The sequence below is a fragment of the Henckelia pumila genome, unplaced genomic scaffold (genome assembly GCF_033568475.1).
Source record: "Henckelia pumila isolate YLH828 unplaced genomic scaffold, ASM3356847v2 CTG_461:::fragment_3, whole genome shotgun sequence".
Lineage (NCBI taxonomy): Eukaryota > Viridiplantae > Streptophyta > Magnoliopsida > Lamiales > Gesneriaceae > Henckelia > Henckelia pumila.
The window spans coordinates 5,935,381-5,950,242 of NW_027331831.1; the positions used below are offsets into that span (position 1 = coordinate 5,935,381).

At 34.4% G+C, this 14,862-nt stretch overlaps 3 protein-coding genes across 3 annotated transcripts; 2 read left to right on the top strand and 1 right to left on the bottom strand.

The window, feature by feature from the left end:
- The first annotated feature begins 2,933 nt into the window (after positions 1–2,933).
- Positions 2,934–7,222, top strand: LOC140871687 (COP9 signalosome complex subunit 5a-like). The gene is made up of 6 exons (XM_073274323.1): positions 2,934–3,413; positions 4,672–4,953; positions 5,036–5,183; positions 5,673–5,755; positions 6,502–6,579; positions 6,694–7,222. Exons 1-6 carry the CDS (start codon positions 3,012–3,014, stop codon positions 6,781–6,783), a joined length of 1,083 nt encoding a protein of 360 aa, XP_073130424.1. The 5' UTR covers positions 2,934–3,011; the 3' UTR covers positions 6,784–7,222.
- Positions 7,223–8,254: 1,032 nt separating this feature from the next.
- On the top strand, positions 8,255–10,327 carry LOC140872208 (probable plastid-lipid-associated protein 8, chloroplastic). Its single transcript, XM_073275004.1, has 4 exons — positions 8,255–8,522; positions 8,724–8,847; positions 9,195–9,374; positions 9,819–10,327. Exons 1-4 carry the CDS (start codon positions 8,337–8,339, stop codon positions 10,016–10,018), a joined length of 690 nt encoding a protein of 229 aa, XP_073131105.1. The 5' UTR covers positions 8,255–8,336; the 3' UTR covers positions 10,019–10,327.
- Positions 10,328–11,698: 1,371 nt separating this feature from the next.
- Positions 11,699–14,587, bottom strand: LOC140871237 (gamma-glutamylcyclotransferase 2-1-like). The gene is made up of 8 exons (XM_073273649.1): positions 14,408–14,587; positions 14,178–14,295; positions 13,833–13,909; positions 13,193–13,249; positions 12,964–13,020; positions 12,787–12,827; positions 12,154–12,302; positions 11,699–12,036 (listed from the first exon to the last, which is right to left on the bottom strand). Exons 2-8 carry the CDS (start codon positions 14,284–14,286, stop codon positions 11,882–11,884), a joined length of 645 nt encoding a protein of 214 aa, XP_073129750.1. The 5' UTR covers positions 14,287–14,295; positions 14,408–14,587; the 3' UTR covers positions 11,699–11,881.
- Positions 14,588–14,862: the final 275 nt, after the last annotated feature.

Genomic DNA, 14,862 nt, shown 5'->3' on the forward strand with positions numbered 1-14,862 from the left:
GGTTATGCTGATACTGGATATTAATCTGATCGACATAAGGCACGTTCCCAAACCGGATATGTATTTACTCGTGGAGGCACTGCAATTTCTTGGCATTCACAGAAACAAACACTCGTAACAACTTCGTCAAATCACGCTGAGATTATTGCTTTACATGAAGCAAGTCGTGAATGTGTGTGGCTAAAGTCAATGACCCAATATATCCAAACTTCGTGTGGATTTTCAGTAGACAAGAAGCATGTGACACTATATGAAGATAATGTTGCATGTGTTGCTCAAATGAAAGAAGGATACATAAAAAATGGCAGAACCAAACATATCCCGCCAAAGTTCTTTGCCTTCACTCAAGAGCTTGAGAAGAATAAAGATATTGATATCTGTTACATTCAATCAAGTGAGAACTCATCAGATCTCTTCATAAAGGCACTTCCTACGACGATATTCAGAAAGCGTATATATAACATTGAGACGCACAATCTACGAAATATGTGAAGAATCATTCGTGTTAACATGAGGGAGAGTTTACGTGGCTGCACTCTTTTTTTTTTCTTACTATGGTTTTTATCTCAATGAGTTTTTCCTAGTAAGATTTTTAACGAGGCAGTATAAAAAACACGTAATTAATACAGTCATTATATCACGATCATCATCACAAGGGGAAGTGTTGAAAATATATTATATTTAAAGTTGAATGTTGAAAATTGAGTTGTAAAATTTTGAATATTAGTGTGTGATGATGTAGATGATGATTTTTTTAATTTTTGGACTAATCTCCAAATGAGATCTATAAATAGGTCTCTTCATTTGTGTAGAAAACCACAATTTAAGAGAGAAGATTTTATTAAGTGTAGAGTTTGATATATTTTGAGTTTTGGAGTTTTTACTTTTTACCATAAATTTTTATTTTTTCACAACATATATATATATATATTAAAAAAAGTCTCTTTTTGAATAATGTGTATTGTTTTAGTTTATTTACAATAAAAGAAGTATTTAATTTTTTTTAGAAGTTAGAATTTCTAGTTTTTGAATTTTTATTTATAATAATCTTATTTAAAATGGAAACAAAAGCATGTTTTTATCATTATCGAAACACCAAAAATAAAAACAATTTTTTTTAATAATTTATCTAAACACCAACAAATCTGAATTCCTTTAAGTACGTTTTTTAAGTTACAACTTTTTGTATCGAAAGTGGCTCATTATTTTCTTGATATTATTCTGTTGTTTATGAAGCAAGCTGTAGTTCGAGACATTTTGAAACGTTAATTAAAATAACGAGAATGATTTTTCAATTGCTCAGAGAAATACTTAAAAGATATTGGTGAATTTTGAATTATTTGAGGGCAAATCCGTATTTTGATATGAATTAGGGGTTTAAACAAATGACAATTTTTGTCAGTGAGTTCGAGAGTGAAAATACAAAAACACTAATATGAGGACTGATAGCAAATATAAATTTGCTAATGGAGATTTATTGATCATTTTTCCATCAAATATCTATCAAAATAAGTAAGACATGAAATAAATTAGCTTGAATCGTGCTTAAATTTTCCATAACAATCAAAATTATAAAGAAAAATTTAATTCTCAAAATCGAATCTCTAATCCTTAAAAACCTATTGACAAGCTCAAAAATCATAAATAAGCAACAAAATACAGAATCCAAAACCAAATAACAATACAATATTTTAACATTTAAATTGTTTCGAAATGATTAACTCGATGAAAATGTTTAAATCTTATTAAAAAATTTAAATTGTTGAATTGATTTACTCGACCAATTGTTTTAGTAATGCTTGAGGTAACAGTGAAAAAAAATTCTTCAGCATTGCGGATTCAAGGACGGATGATATGTATGGGCAAAGGTGGGCAATTGCCCGGCAGGATTTTTGGCCAAAATGTTTAGAAGTCTAACCCAAAAAAAATATATCTAAATAGAAACTATCAAATTCTAATTTAACAACAAACATGTTACTATTTTTTGTTTATTTTTTACGTTCTTCCCTTGGTGATACATTTCATTTTCGTGCGTTCTAATTTTAATAATATAGTTTTTGCAATTTTGAATTGAACTTATGATGATATTTGATTTTATAGCTTTCTGTATGATATGTAAGTTGGAAGGAAATTTCATTTTGGAATGAACATTTGTTATATATGTGAAGAATGATTGAAAAATAGTTGATAAAATGCATGTTGCATGAATTTTTGTGTTAAGCTCTTGCAATTTGGGTTCTTTGTTTAGCTTAAAATTTAACTATTGCTGGAATAGAAGTATAGAACTATGTAACTTTATTGTTTCATAACCGATCATATGAGCTAATAATTGGAATGAACACAATTTTTTTTTTATTTCTCATATATATTTTGCATATTGATGATATGATTAAAAGTTTTTTTGGAAAAAAAAGGTTATAATATTTTCAAAATTGATTAAAAAAAATATGTTTTGAAGATTTAAATCGAATACAACTTATCTTTTTAATTTCACAAAATTCTTTATATTTTCGACACATACGTAGTTTTATTTGTATCTTGATTACGATATTTTTTTCCTACCATTAATTTTCCATTTATGGCAATCATAAAAAAAGTTTTTTTTAGAGATATCAATTGTCAAGACGCTTCGTCGAGACAAAATTTATCCACCTGATAAAAAACATCTGAAATATTTTCTACTGAAATATTGTGGGGTATGCTCTGGGGTTGGTCATATTGCTCCTCCTCAGGTCCTTGACGCTCATGCACATCCCTCGATTTAACCCCGTATGAGTCAATGGATTTCTGACTCATGTGAGATGAGATCAATATTTTTTAGATAAAACCTAAACACGTGGGACCTAGACGATAATTATAAAATAATTTAATAATTTAGTTTGGTGGTAAGAATTGGGTGGAATATTTATTAGGGTTTAACGTGACAAGAAAAATTTGAAATACATTTGGTGACTAAAATAAAAATAAAGAGAGGAGAGATTGGCATGAGGTTTTAGCTTTCTACGGCAACGATGGATTCCTTTTCATCTGCGGCGATTGCTCGGCAAACATGGGAGCTGGAGAACAATATCATCGCTTCTTCTTCCACCGATTCCTTGGCGGCGGCGTCGGACGCTATCTTCTTCTACGACTCGGCGGCGCAGGAGAAGTTCCAGCAAGAGAAGCCCTGGGCAAACGATCCTCACTACTTCAAGCGGGTGAAGATCTCTGCTCTAGCGCTACTCAAGATGGTTGTCCACGCGCGTTCTGGAGGAACCATTGAAGTCATGGGACTGATGCAGGGCAAAACTGACGGGGATGCCATTATTGTGATGGACGCTTTTGCCCTCCCCGTCGAGGGCACTGAAACTAGGGTTAATGCGCAGGCTGATGCGTACGAGTATATGGTGGAATATTCACAGACCAATAAGCAGGTTATTATGCTTCACGTTGCTTTGATTTATCAGAGCTTATGATTCCATGCTCATTTTATCGTGATTTAAATTAAATCTGTTGGGGAGTTAGCGGGAAGCCTTAGATTTGTATGTGGAGGATGAATAGGAATTTAGTGAATAATCAATACTATCTGTTAAGAGTATTTCAAGCCTGGTTGGCTTGGAGTGCCATTGTCAGATTTTATTTTTTCCTTTAGTAAAGTTCCCATAATTTTTTTTAGCTTCAGCTGCCCTTGCTGGGTCCAAGTTTACCCTTGATTATATAAGCTTAATGGAATCTACGATTCATGTTCTGGTGTGTAACGCAAAACGGAAAGGACTGTATGAGTAATACAAAACAGCTGATAAATGAGACGAAAGTGAAATTGGATTGCGTTCCTGTGCAACGGTTTAATTTTTTAGGTGGTATTTTTTTAGTTATAACTTATAAGTGTATCATTGATCCGAGGTGTTGTATTTTAAAACTGAGGCAGTGTTGTATTTGAAAACTGAAACTATGCCACTATCTCTGCCTTCACGAGCACAATTATTAGTATTAACAATGACGATCAAAGAAGTTTCCTGGATTGTTAAGACAATGGTCTTGGCAAAACTTTTAGGCATCTGGACATTGATTGTGATATTGAGAAAGAATAACACGATTGTTTTTGTGTGGCTGTAAGGAATGAAGCTATTTCAAAGTTCGATGATTTGGTGACACTTCGGCATCATAACTGGTTTTCAATGTATTGGTGGCTATAGTGTGACTCAGTAATCTTACCTTTATCACAGCTATAATAATGCAGTTATGTATTATGTTTGTAGTTGGAACCTAAAAAAATAATCTTTTATGGGGTCAAGGGATGGAGTTGTCCATGTGGTTCAATCCAAGGGATGATTGATGTTTGCTATGTAAGGGGCTTCTCCTTTAGGTGAATAGAGAACTTACCTTCAGATTTATAGTCAAACACAAATCATATAGTTGTTAAATGTTAGAAACATGACTTTAGTCTTATAAAAAAAATATGGTTTTATCTTTTTCAACACAACGGCATCAGTGCATACTGTTTGTGCTCTTTCCTGTGAGCCAACTATCAGGGCGTTGAATTTCTATATGGTAATGTAAAGAGCAATTTTGATTATTTTAAATCCTGTAAACACCGAGTGTGTTGTGAGTATATCATATCAAGACCTTCTATTAACAATTTTGGATCTCATTTCTGGGACTAAATGTTTTCCTTTGATTATGCTCATGAAGGCGGGCCGGCTAGAGAATGTAGTTGGGTGGTACCATTCCCATCCTGGTTATGGATGCTGGCTTTCTGGTATAGATGTTTCCACACAAATGCTTAACCAACAATACCAGGAGCCGTTTCTGGCTGTTGTCATTGATCCAACAAGGACTGTTTCTGCTGGAAAAGTAGAGATCGGTGCTTTTAGAACATACCCTGAAGGGTATAAGCCTCCAGATGAACCAGTTTCTGAGTATCAGACCATCCCCTTGAACAAAATCGAGGACTTTGGTGTTCATTGCAAACAGGTAAACCTTTCTGTCTCCTTAAGCTCCAAAGCACTCCATGCTGAATTTGCTCGCTTAATCCGGCTTTTTTTTTGGCATGTAGTATTATTCATTGGATATCACATACTTCAAGTCATCTCTTGATTCTCATCTTATGGACCTGCTATGGAATAAGTATTGGGTTAACACCCTATCATCTTCTCCTTTGCTTGGCAATGGAGACTATGTTGCTGGCCAAATATCAGATTTAGGTAATTTCCCTGGATATGTATACGTCGTTTGATTGGATGTTTTTAGTTATCAAATCAGCATGTTCTTAGAATAATTTTAAATACTTGTTGGAAATGCGATGAAATTTTGAATTTTCAGAAGATGGTGTGACATTTTGTCATTTGAAGCATGCATGATGTAGTCATTTTTTGAAATTGAGTGGGATCTTAAAATTTTTAAACTAATTTATGGGGTGATTAACGTAATGAAATGATTTGTAATTTTAAGAGAATTATTTTGAAAGTGAGTGATGGTTGATTTTGAAAGCTGATTTAAAAAATGAATCAAAACATACAGGTATTGGTGGCAAACAAATTCGGCGGAAAGTGTTCCCCCCACCCCCACCCCCACCCCTACCCCTCCACCCCTCAGCTGTTGGTTCAACCAGCCCATCCATTTAATTGTCTCCCGTATATGTTGTGCCAATATTTAATACTAGTTTAACTTTTAATGCTTCCGAACTTGTGCAGCGGAGAAACTAGAGCAAGCTGAAAATCAATTAGCTCATTTACGTTTTGGTCCTTTGATGGCAGCTCCTCAAAGGAAGAAAGAGGTTAGCATTTACAACAATTTACTTGAGCATGCCACTAGAACTCCAGTTGCAGTATGCTAATGCTGTGTTCTGCTGCTCTAGTACATACCACTTTCAAGTAGTAATGCTAGGGATGCTATATTGCATTGTTAGCACCTAATTTTTTTAGCAATTTTGAGTTTGCTTACAACTGTAGAATTGGGGAGGGAAAACACAAGATACAAGAGAGAAACAATTTTATATTCTGCATGTCCCTTATTTTACCACCACATTTCTTTATATTGCAACAACTAACGCCAATATTCCTAACTCCGCTAATCATATTTTGCCACAGGTAGTCTAAATCTAATTATCATTTTGCAATGACATGTCATTCACGTCATCTCAAATTGGGGTCATCACACAGTTTTCCCATTTGTTGATTTACACAAAATCAAGATTAAGGAAATTTTAGCGATCCTGACTATGACATTTATTAGTCTGACTTCCTTAGTGAGCAATGAACACATCTGACTTTCTTGAAGACAGTTTGGTGTTTCTTCCCTACATCCTGTGAAGTGCTCCAAGAAAACCTGTGTACTTGGGATATGATTTTGTGGATATAAATTATAATTCTCCCTAGCTACAATTTTTCTTGGCCAGATTATCGCGCGCACACGTGCATATATATACACAAAAAATATATATATATGTATACATGCATTTACAAATCATTCAACATGCAAATATTACTATAATATGTGGATGCTTGCCTTTGCGTATATCAGGAAGAATCTCAACTTAACAAGATCACTCGCGACAGTGCAAAGATAACCGTGGAGCAGGTTCATGGTTTGATGTCCCAGGTATCTGTGACAACACTTCACCATCGAACATTATTTCACTTTTTTTTTTTTTAATGTCCACAACTCATATGTTGAGTTCAATTGATCTGTACCCTCGTGCATCTTCAATTCTAGGTAATCAAGGACGTTCTTTTCAATTCAGTTTGCCAGTGCAATCGATCTGGGGCTGAGTCATCTGGGCCAGAACCAATGGTTGAAACCTGAGCTGATGTCTGAATTTGAAGCGTGAACATCATTTTTTCCGGTGCTGTTCTTGCACTCACTACAGACAACCAAACAGAGAATTTGATGATTCTCTTCTTTTATTATCTGTCAAGACTCGGCTAATTTTTCCATCCGTTGGCTTGACTTAGAAACTTGGTACATAATCCGCGGCATTGTTGATCGGAAGTTAGTGGTTTTATCAAGATAGATGGATTTTCATCTTTCTAATGTTATATTTGTAACCATATAAAACTTTCAAGGATTTAGAGGTTCAAGGAGAGCAGTGCGAGTGACATTCAGAAGGCTTGGCGGCCTTCTCTTCAAATACCCTGGTCAGACTTGAGAGATGTACTACAAATTACACATATTTTGTGTATTTGAAAATCATCACAATGACTGTTAAATCACATAAATTGATATCAAATCGATTTAGAATTCAGTCCCTTCAAATAAGTGAATAATTTGGAATAAATGGTGGACTCAAATTGCAAATTGCAAATTGCAGATTGCAGATTGCAGATTGCAGGGCCATTGGTTGTAAATCTAAAAAAAATTTGGGTTTAAGGTGTATTTTAATTCTTAAAAGACAGTTTTGTTAGTTCAAAAAAGACAGTTTTGTTAGTACAAAAACAAAATGAGAGATTTAATTTTAATTAAATAAATAAAATGTACTTTTAAAGTAAAGTAGTCTAGAATATTGATATCTAGAACTTTTTTCTCTCTGCCTTTAAATAATTTTTAAAAAAATATTTTTTTTATTTTTTTTACTATATTCAATTTGATATAAAACAGCTAGCTACATAACATGGACCCAATCATAGAAAAAAAATATCGAACCGAGGTAAAGTTAAATCTATCTCAAAGTATTATCGGAACTATGAATATAATAATTAATAATTTGTCACATCAGTGTTATAAATTTTTAGAGTATTTGCATCAAATTTTTACGTAAAATATTGAAAATACACACTTCATCTCTGTGAAAATTTAACAAGTGTTTCAACTCTTGTCTTTTTGTATCAGTTTTACGTTTTACTCTTATTATGATGAGTTGTTGAACACATGTTGATTAGTTGTGTCTAATTAGTTATTTCTTTTGACAATATTAGGTCTATGATATGAACATGCTATTTTATTATTGTAATAATCTTTGTGTATATTCAAATACATGATCTACGTCAGAATTCACAATTTTTTTTCACAAATATATGTGATATATTTGAGTAAATATCAGAATTATTACAATATTATAAGCACATTTTCGTATCATAAACATAATATTATAAAAAAAATTAACTGAAACACAATAACAACGCATCTTCTTAACTCCTGACAAAGATTAAACTGTGCAATTATTATAAAATATTAAATAACGTTAAGTTATTATAAAAAAAAATTAAAAGTCAAGATACCTATTTAATTTTCGATATCAAGAAAAAAGACACGCGCACACGTGGCACGTTGAGGTTCATGGGCTAGATTTTCCAGGAGCCCCACTCATTCATGTATCTGCAACTCCACAGCTTGCTAGCTTCCGGCGAAACTCGTCGACAATGGCGACTGTGGCCGCGTGTTCTTTCGTCAGAATTCCGAAGCCATTTTTCTCAGACAAGGAATTCGGACAGGCCCTTGTGTTTTCCCGCCGCCGCGTGTCCGCCGTAGCTGCCTCCGGAATATATGCTGTCGCGACTCCACTGGAGACTAAGCCTGATGATTTGGTGGAATCCATTCTATCACAGGTGTAACTTTCAACTATTCGTTGGGAATTTGATCTTTTTTCATCGTAATGTGCCTTTTACGGACAATGTATTTTAGCAGAGAAAAAGGTGGGGAAGGGGGAAAAATTACTATTTTTTCTTGAAATATTTGTGAACAAGAATTTATTGTCTCCGTTTGTTGGATCAAATTACAAGCTTTTTTCATCTCTCTGGCTTCATTAGGTTAGGCAAACTGATAGAGGAGTTCTGCTGTCAAGAAATGAACACCAAAGGGTAGCCCAAGTGGCTGATGAATTGCAAAAATTTTGCGTTGCTGAACCCACCAAGTGCCCGCTTATATTTGGAGGTCAGCATCTCTCTTAACTCCATGATTCTGCTTTCAGTTTCAATTCTATCGAATTCAATAGCTTGTGCTAACATCTGTCGAAATGGTGCATTCGAAGTTCGGTTGGGTCGCCTCTCTTTTCACCGTGCTATGCCAACCGAGTTTCTACCTGATGCTCATCCATTGACTCATAATACTCATATTTCACTGTTTGCTTGTTATTATACCTTGAAAGGCTTCTACGAATTGGAAGACCGAAGACTCACCTCCTGCCTTTATTCTTTCATATATATAACTACTCTTTTGATTACATTTTAGCTTTTCAAGAATGTGGAAATCTTGTATTAAAAAAAAAAACTTGTTTGCAGAATGGGATGTGCAGTATTGCTCAAATCCTACATCACCAGGTGGTGTATATCGGAATGCATTTGGCCGGCTGATATTCAAAGCCAAGGAAATGATTCAGGTCGTTGAATCCCCGGATACTGTCAAAAACAGAGTATCCTTTACTGCTCTGGGATTGTTAGATGGAGAGGTTTCTTTGAAGGGTAATTATATCTTTTCGTCCGTGATCACAAATATTCATGGTTTCTTTTTATTCCTCTGTTGCATGGTAAAGTTTTCTGGTTAGTAGTATTCTTTTTCGTATCTGGACTTCATTGAATGAGGCAATATGAGTTGAGTACTCATATTTTGCAAGCTGAATCGCATGTTTGGAAAAGGAACGATTTTCGCTTGAGTTGGAGTTTGTTATGTAGTTTTAAACCTAAAAAATTGACCAAAAGCTTGAATTATGATTGGAGTTTGTGGTCCGGGAAAATACATTTCTGTTCATACTTGACGTGAAGTAATTTCAAATGTATCAGAGCTCTGATCATATTCATTGTGTATATATAGGACTTGTAAGTATTTGAACCGGCTGGAATAGTCTGAACACCTTTGTTGAACTCCATGAAACTCTTGTCTGATTATAAATTTGGCTGATAAGACAGGAAAACTGACAGCCCTGGATGGAGAATGGATTCAAGTCGTGTTCGAGCCACCGGAACTCAAAGTTGGAGGATGGGAATTCAAATATGGTGGTGAGAGTGAAGTGAAGCTGCAAATCACATACGTTGACGATAAGATCAGGCTTGGAAAAGGTTCGAGAGGTGCTCTCTTCGTCTTTCAAAGACGCGAACCGCTCCCATGAAAACATAAGGTTGTTACATGCACTTTGTTACATAAATATCTCCTCGATTCCAATGAATGTGAAGAGCTTTAGATGCAACTTCAATGAGTCTGCGTTTGGATTGAGCAATTCGATTAGAAAATACAATAAGGCCAAGCTCCCTTTGATGGTACCACATCAAAATGCATTTGCCAAAAACTCCAACCCTGTTCTGCAATTATAGAGATCTAATGAAAATGGATCGAAAGTTATTTGTTTTCACAAGTGTTTATGGTATTAAAAGATGAACACAGAACACTGTTTGTGTGGATAAATATTAACAAAACTATTCGTTTTTGCGCTTTTAAAATATTGTTGTTTTTTTTCATAAAAGAAAAAAGAGTTCAACGGCAAGTCTATTATACACCAGGAATTCAACTCCCGATGGCTTTGTGTAAGATGTACGCGCGGAAATATATTGATGGATTCCACATATTTTTTTGTTTCGTAATGAGATTGTTTGCGCAAACATCTTGTATATTTAAAAAAGACACCGAAAATGCTACCGTCGATGTAAGACTGACTCAGCAGCAAATTGAGAATGATGAAAAATGAGCATTTCACAATTGGACTTGTTGGTCGTAGGTGCAAGAGAATGGACTTCTTGTCAACTTTATGGTTACTAGCATTCCATCGGATGCTTATACACTCCTTTTTTCCAAATTTATCTATCAAGTAATTAATAAATTGATGAAGTGATAAAATGATAATTATAATATTTCTAAGGTTAAAATCTAATCTAATTGCTAAAAATGATCGAAGTGGTATTTATGAAAATTGTTAAGGGGTGAAATGATATTTATAAAAATGAGCAGGGCTGGTTTTGCAACTGAAAGTAAGGTTATATCAAACCTACTAAAAAATTGTCTTTATTAGGCTAAACATAATATATATGGGTAACATCTCAATTTTAATAAAGTCCACTAAGGTTAAGAATCAAGCCTATGTAAGGTTCGAGCCAGATAAAATGGCTCATTTAGTTCAAGTCCATCAAGAAGTTTATAAATAGATATCATTCTTTCATTTCAAAGGGTAAGCTAGCATTTGCTCTCAAAATTTTTCCTTATTTTATCAAGTTTTGGGTAGCGCTGATTGAGCGTCATAGTATTTTCATCGAACACTCCTCGACAGTTACATCTCTAACACTTCGCTCGTGACGCAAGTGACGATCTACCACTTCACTCTTAAAGTTCTCTTAAAGTTCTCAGAAACGACGTCTGCAAGCTAGAATCGATCGTCCCACACACCTCTAAATTTACTTAATTCAAGTAACTAATTTATTGAACTACATATACTAGCAGCGAGCAGCGATTACGTACTTGTACATTCGTTTTCGACACGGATAAAACCTTGGGAAAAAAGGGGGAAAAAACAACGCCAATCTAAATAGTAATAATAATATAATAGAAGATAGTATTAAAACTTAATATATAGTGATAAATTTATTGTTATTATCAGTAAAACATTAAAAATAAAATTTTGAAAATGAAAAATATTAAATTCATATATATGATAGCTTCGGATTGTAGTCCTTGAATTACAACACATTAAATGGTACAAAAATTCCATAGTCCTTGAATTACAAAATATTTTCAAGAAAACAAATCCATATATATATAAATATATATATATATATCTTATTCTCCAATAATGATTGCAATATCATGAACTTTTTTCTTTTATTAAAACGAAAGTGGATAATTCGATCCCGCGTTACCAACGTCAGATGTCCGATTCCTCGGCTCAAACTCATCATCTGAGAACGTGTAAAGACTACAACTCAACAAGAAAAACTAAAAAACTTCAGCAACTTCTTCAGAGGAAATTCTTTAGACGGCTGAAACTTCAGGCAACAGTTGCGATTTTCCGAGGCGATAAAGTAGCTGTATGTGGAACGAGGGATGGTCCAAACACCTTGATTTCCTTTGATACGATTCCTACGATTCCAAGGATCTTTCTCACCTCGTTTGCGAGCTCGATAATGCTGTCATCTTCATGACCTGCATAGACGTACTGCTTGATTTATAACTTGGTAAAATGACTTCATTCGGGCCAGAGAATTTCTAAAGATCATCACCACTCTTCCTAACATCAAGAGTGGATTTCAGGGCACTTACCGATATCAAACAACGCCTTCTCTAACTTGAAAATGTAGTCTCGATTGTTCCCGCACGGGCCAAAGGCAGTTGCTATTTGCTTAGCCATGTCCTCCAAGGGGGCAGGCCCGAGATAGTACTTATTCGATAATTCCGGTGTGGATGTGAACCTGCAACGTGAAATGGATAGCTAACATTGTTGAACCAGAGAAACCGCATGCGTATGATTGTTTCTATTTCCAGTCAATGCTCGTTATTATCGGAAAAATAAACAAACATCACACCTTCATTTCCATTTTTTCTCCAAAACTAAATTAACCTCATGTTCACACAATGCAACATAATCATTAATCTCAATTTAGCTTTTCACAGCTTTAAAAAGTTGATCTATGACTATCAACTTAACATACCACACTTATAAGTTTTAAAATGTAAATTTCATATACAACACCAAAAAAGCATACATGACATCACTAACTCGAAAATTATAGCATACTATGACATACATCATAAAAGTGTGTCGTTCAAAAAAGAATACACAAAACATAAATCACATTCTCCTATATATTTTATGAAACAATTCACCAGGAAACCAGATAGAGCATAACAATTTTTGGACTTTGTTTGAATGTTTGAGGTAGATAAATCACTTACACTATTACCCCGGTAATAAAGGGTATTTCCGAATCTTCATCCTGCATTAAGAAAAACACAAGACATGAAATCAGTAACCATAAAAAATTGACATGCTTTCAAAATGGCCAAGCGAATGAAACAAGCAAAAAGTTCAATACAGTATAGTACAGTGGAACATGAAAAAGTACAACTCACTTTGAAAAAGTCTACCAAAGTCTTTCTGTCATACTCGCATTCTCTACGCTCCAGATACTAACAAAACATAGATAAACAAGATAATTATTTCAGAATGCCACATTAATATATCAAATTATGAAATCAGTTGCACAGAATACAACTATGTGCATCATATTATAAATGGAAAAAGTCCAATCCCAAAGGTTAAATTTGTACTTGACCAGATAAACAATTAAAATTATCATACCGCCATCGCTTCTTTTTCTTTTTCTGGCCCTCCCCGCACGCAGTAGGCAGCACCCCACTGAAATAAGAGTTGACATATCAAGATAACCTTCCGAAATAGACAAGGGGCACATCCAGAAATAAGAGAAGCATAAAATATATGGGAAAACAGCTGTCCAAATTGCTGGAATAAATTAACCTTTCTGAAAGTTTGAAAACCATTTAATGACATAATCAATGATCTAGTAAGTCAAAACTCTTATAATATAGAAAAGGTTCAGATTAAAAAATAAGATTATCGATGCCTAATTTGTTGCAAATTTTGGCCTTTTTTCTTTGAGTTAACATAAAAAGCACAAACCCAATCCCCAATTCTTGGTGACCTCCAGGACCAACAATCTCGGCCCGTTGATCCCTGATCCCCAAGATGAAAGAAATCATTCCATAGAAAGATTTTGACCTGTGGTCCCCGTGCATTTAGCACCTCAAATTTACTTTTAATTGATGAACAAACAAGATACCGAAAACAGACATGTTTCACCTATCCATATCAATATCTAAAAGGATTTCGATATTTACTTTGTGTGGCTCACAGCATTGGTCATCATTTCAATCAAGCTTCTCAAGGAAATTAACAAAAGTTTAAGAGGAAAAATCATTACGCAGGCTGCTCCTTCATGTTCTTCCAAAGTGCAGGTTCTTGCTGGGTGCTCCGGCGTACCTCTGTGATCAATGCACGCTGAAAACCACAAAAATAAATGTAATAAACAATAAACCAGCGGTAATTCTTCGAATTGTCCTGAACAATTTATCGAGGTAAAATTCAAGAAACTAATATATATTATTGCGCATGTGCGCAAATGTCAGATTCGATTGTAGCAGCAACTAACTCAAATTACTCGAAAAATTAAATCGAATGGGCTTGGTTAGCTAAAAGAATTTCACAATTTAACGAAACAAGTAAATAGAAGACTCGCAAATTCCATAAAACACAAAAGAAAGCATACCCAGATCAAATACACGCCTGTAGTCTCTGATGCACCCAATCACCTTTTCGTCATACTCAAATCCTGGGTTCCACACCAATGACCCGTACCCAAAAATCCAGAACACCATATTTCGTCGCTTGAACCAAAAACAGTTGCCCGAGCAAAGAAACAAAATCAGCAATCCACCACATTAAATCATTAACACCAAGAAAAACAATGAAAAAAAAATGCTTTTAAATAAAACTTACAGAAGAATCAAACGCAACAAATGAGCTGTGAATTAAACTCGAAATGGAAATTGAGCAACTGGGATGCTGCTAATAATCGAAAAGGTGAGATGGGGATGAATTTTCTTGGGGTCTTTGTTGGATCTCTCTCTGTCTAGAGATTTTGTCGATCCGTGCGGGAGAGAGAGATGGAGAAAGAGGAGGTGGAGTGGATGCTGGCGATTTATTTATAGGAATTAATTGAATGATCCAAAAATTAAAATCAATTTTAGAATTTTAATAAATTTTATAATTTCGAAATTAAAATTTCATAAAATTCTATTATACTCAATTAAAAAAATTATATAATTGCCTCAGAGTAGTATGTTAAAAATTGATTTTGATCTAACTCACTCAAAAGCTATCTCAAAAGGAAAGGTTTGTCCTTGTCTAGGTTCCTAACGCTTAGGAATGAAACGACTGGAGCGTGGAGATAC

Excerpts from the sequence above, each read along its gene's own strand:
- LOC140871687 (XM_073274323.1), top strand. The coding sequence starts at position 3,012 with ATGGATTCCTTTTCATCTGCGGCGATTGCTCGGCAAACATGGGAGCTG. Across the intron at positions 5,756-6,501 it reads CTCCTCAAAGGAAGAAAGAG|GAAGAATCTCAACTTAACAA; the intron begins GTTAGCATTTAC and ends TGCGTATATCAG. Across the intron at positions 6,580-6,693 it reads TTCATGGTTTGATGTCCCAG|GTAATCAAGGACGTTCTTTT; the intron begins GTATCTGTGACA and ends CTTCAATTCTAG.
- LOC140872208 (XM_073275004.1), top strand. The coding sequence starts at position 8,337 with ATGGCGACTGTGGCCGCGTGTTCTTTCGTCAGAATTCCGAAGCCATTT. Across the intron at positions 8,848-9,194 it reads GTGCCCGCTTATATTTGGAG|AATGGGATGTGCAGTATTGC; the intron begins GTCAGCATCTCT and ends ACTTGTTTGCAG. Across the intron at positions 9,375-9,818 it reads TGGAGAGGTTTCTTTGAAGG|GAAAACTGACAGCCCTGGAT; the intron begins GTAATTATATCT and ends CTGATAAGACAG.
- LOC140871237 (XM_073273649.1), bottom strand. The coding sequence starts at position 14,286 with ATGGTGTTCTGGATTTTTGGGTACGGGTCATTGGTGTGGAACCCAGGA. Across the intron at positions 13,250-13,832 it reads AACATGAAGGAGCAGCCTGC|TGGGGTGCTGCCTACTGCGT; the intron begins GTAATGATTTTT and ends CTCTTATTTCAG. Across the intron at positions 13,021-13,192 it reads AAGAAAAAGAAGCGATGGCG|TATCTGGAGCGTAGAGAATG; the intron begins GTATGATAATTT and ends ATGTTTTGTTAG.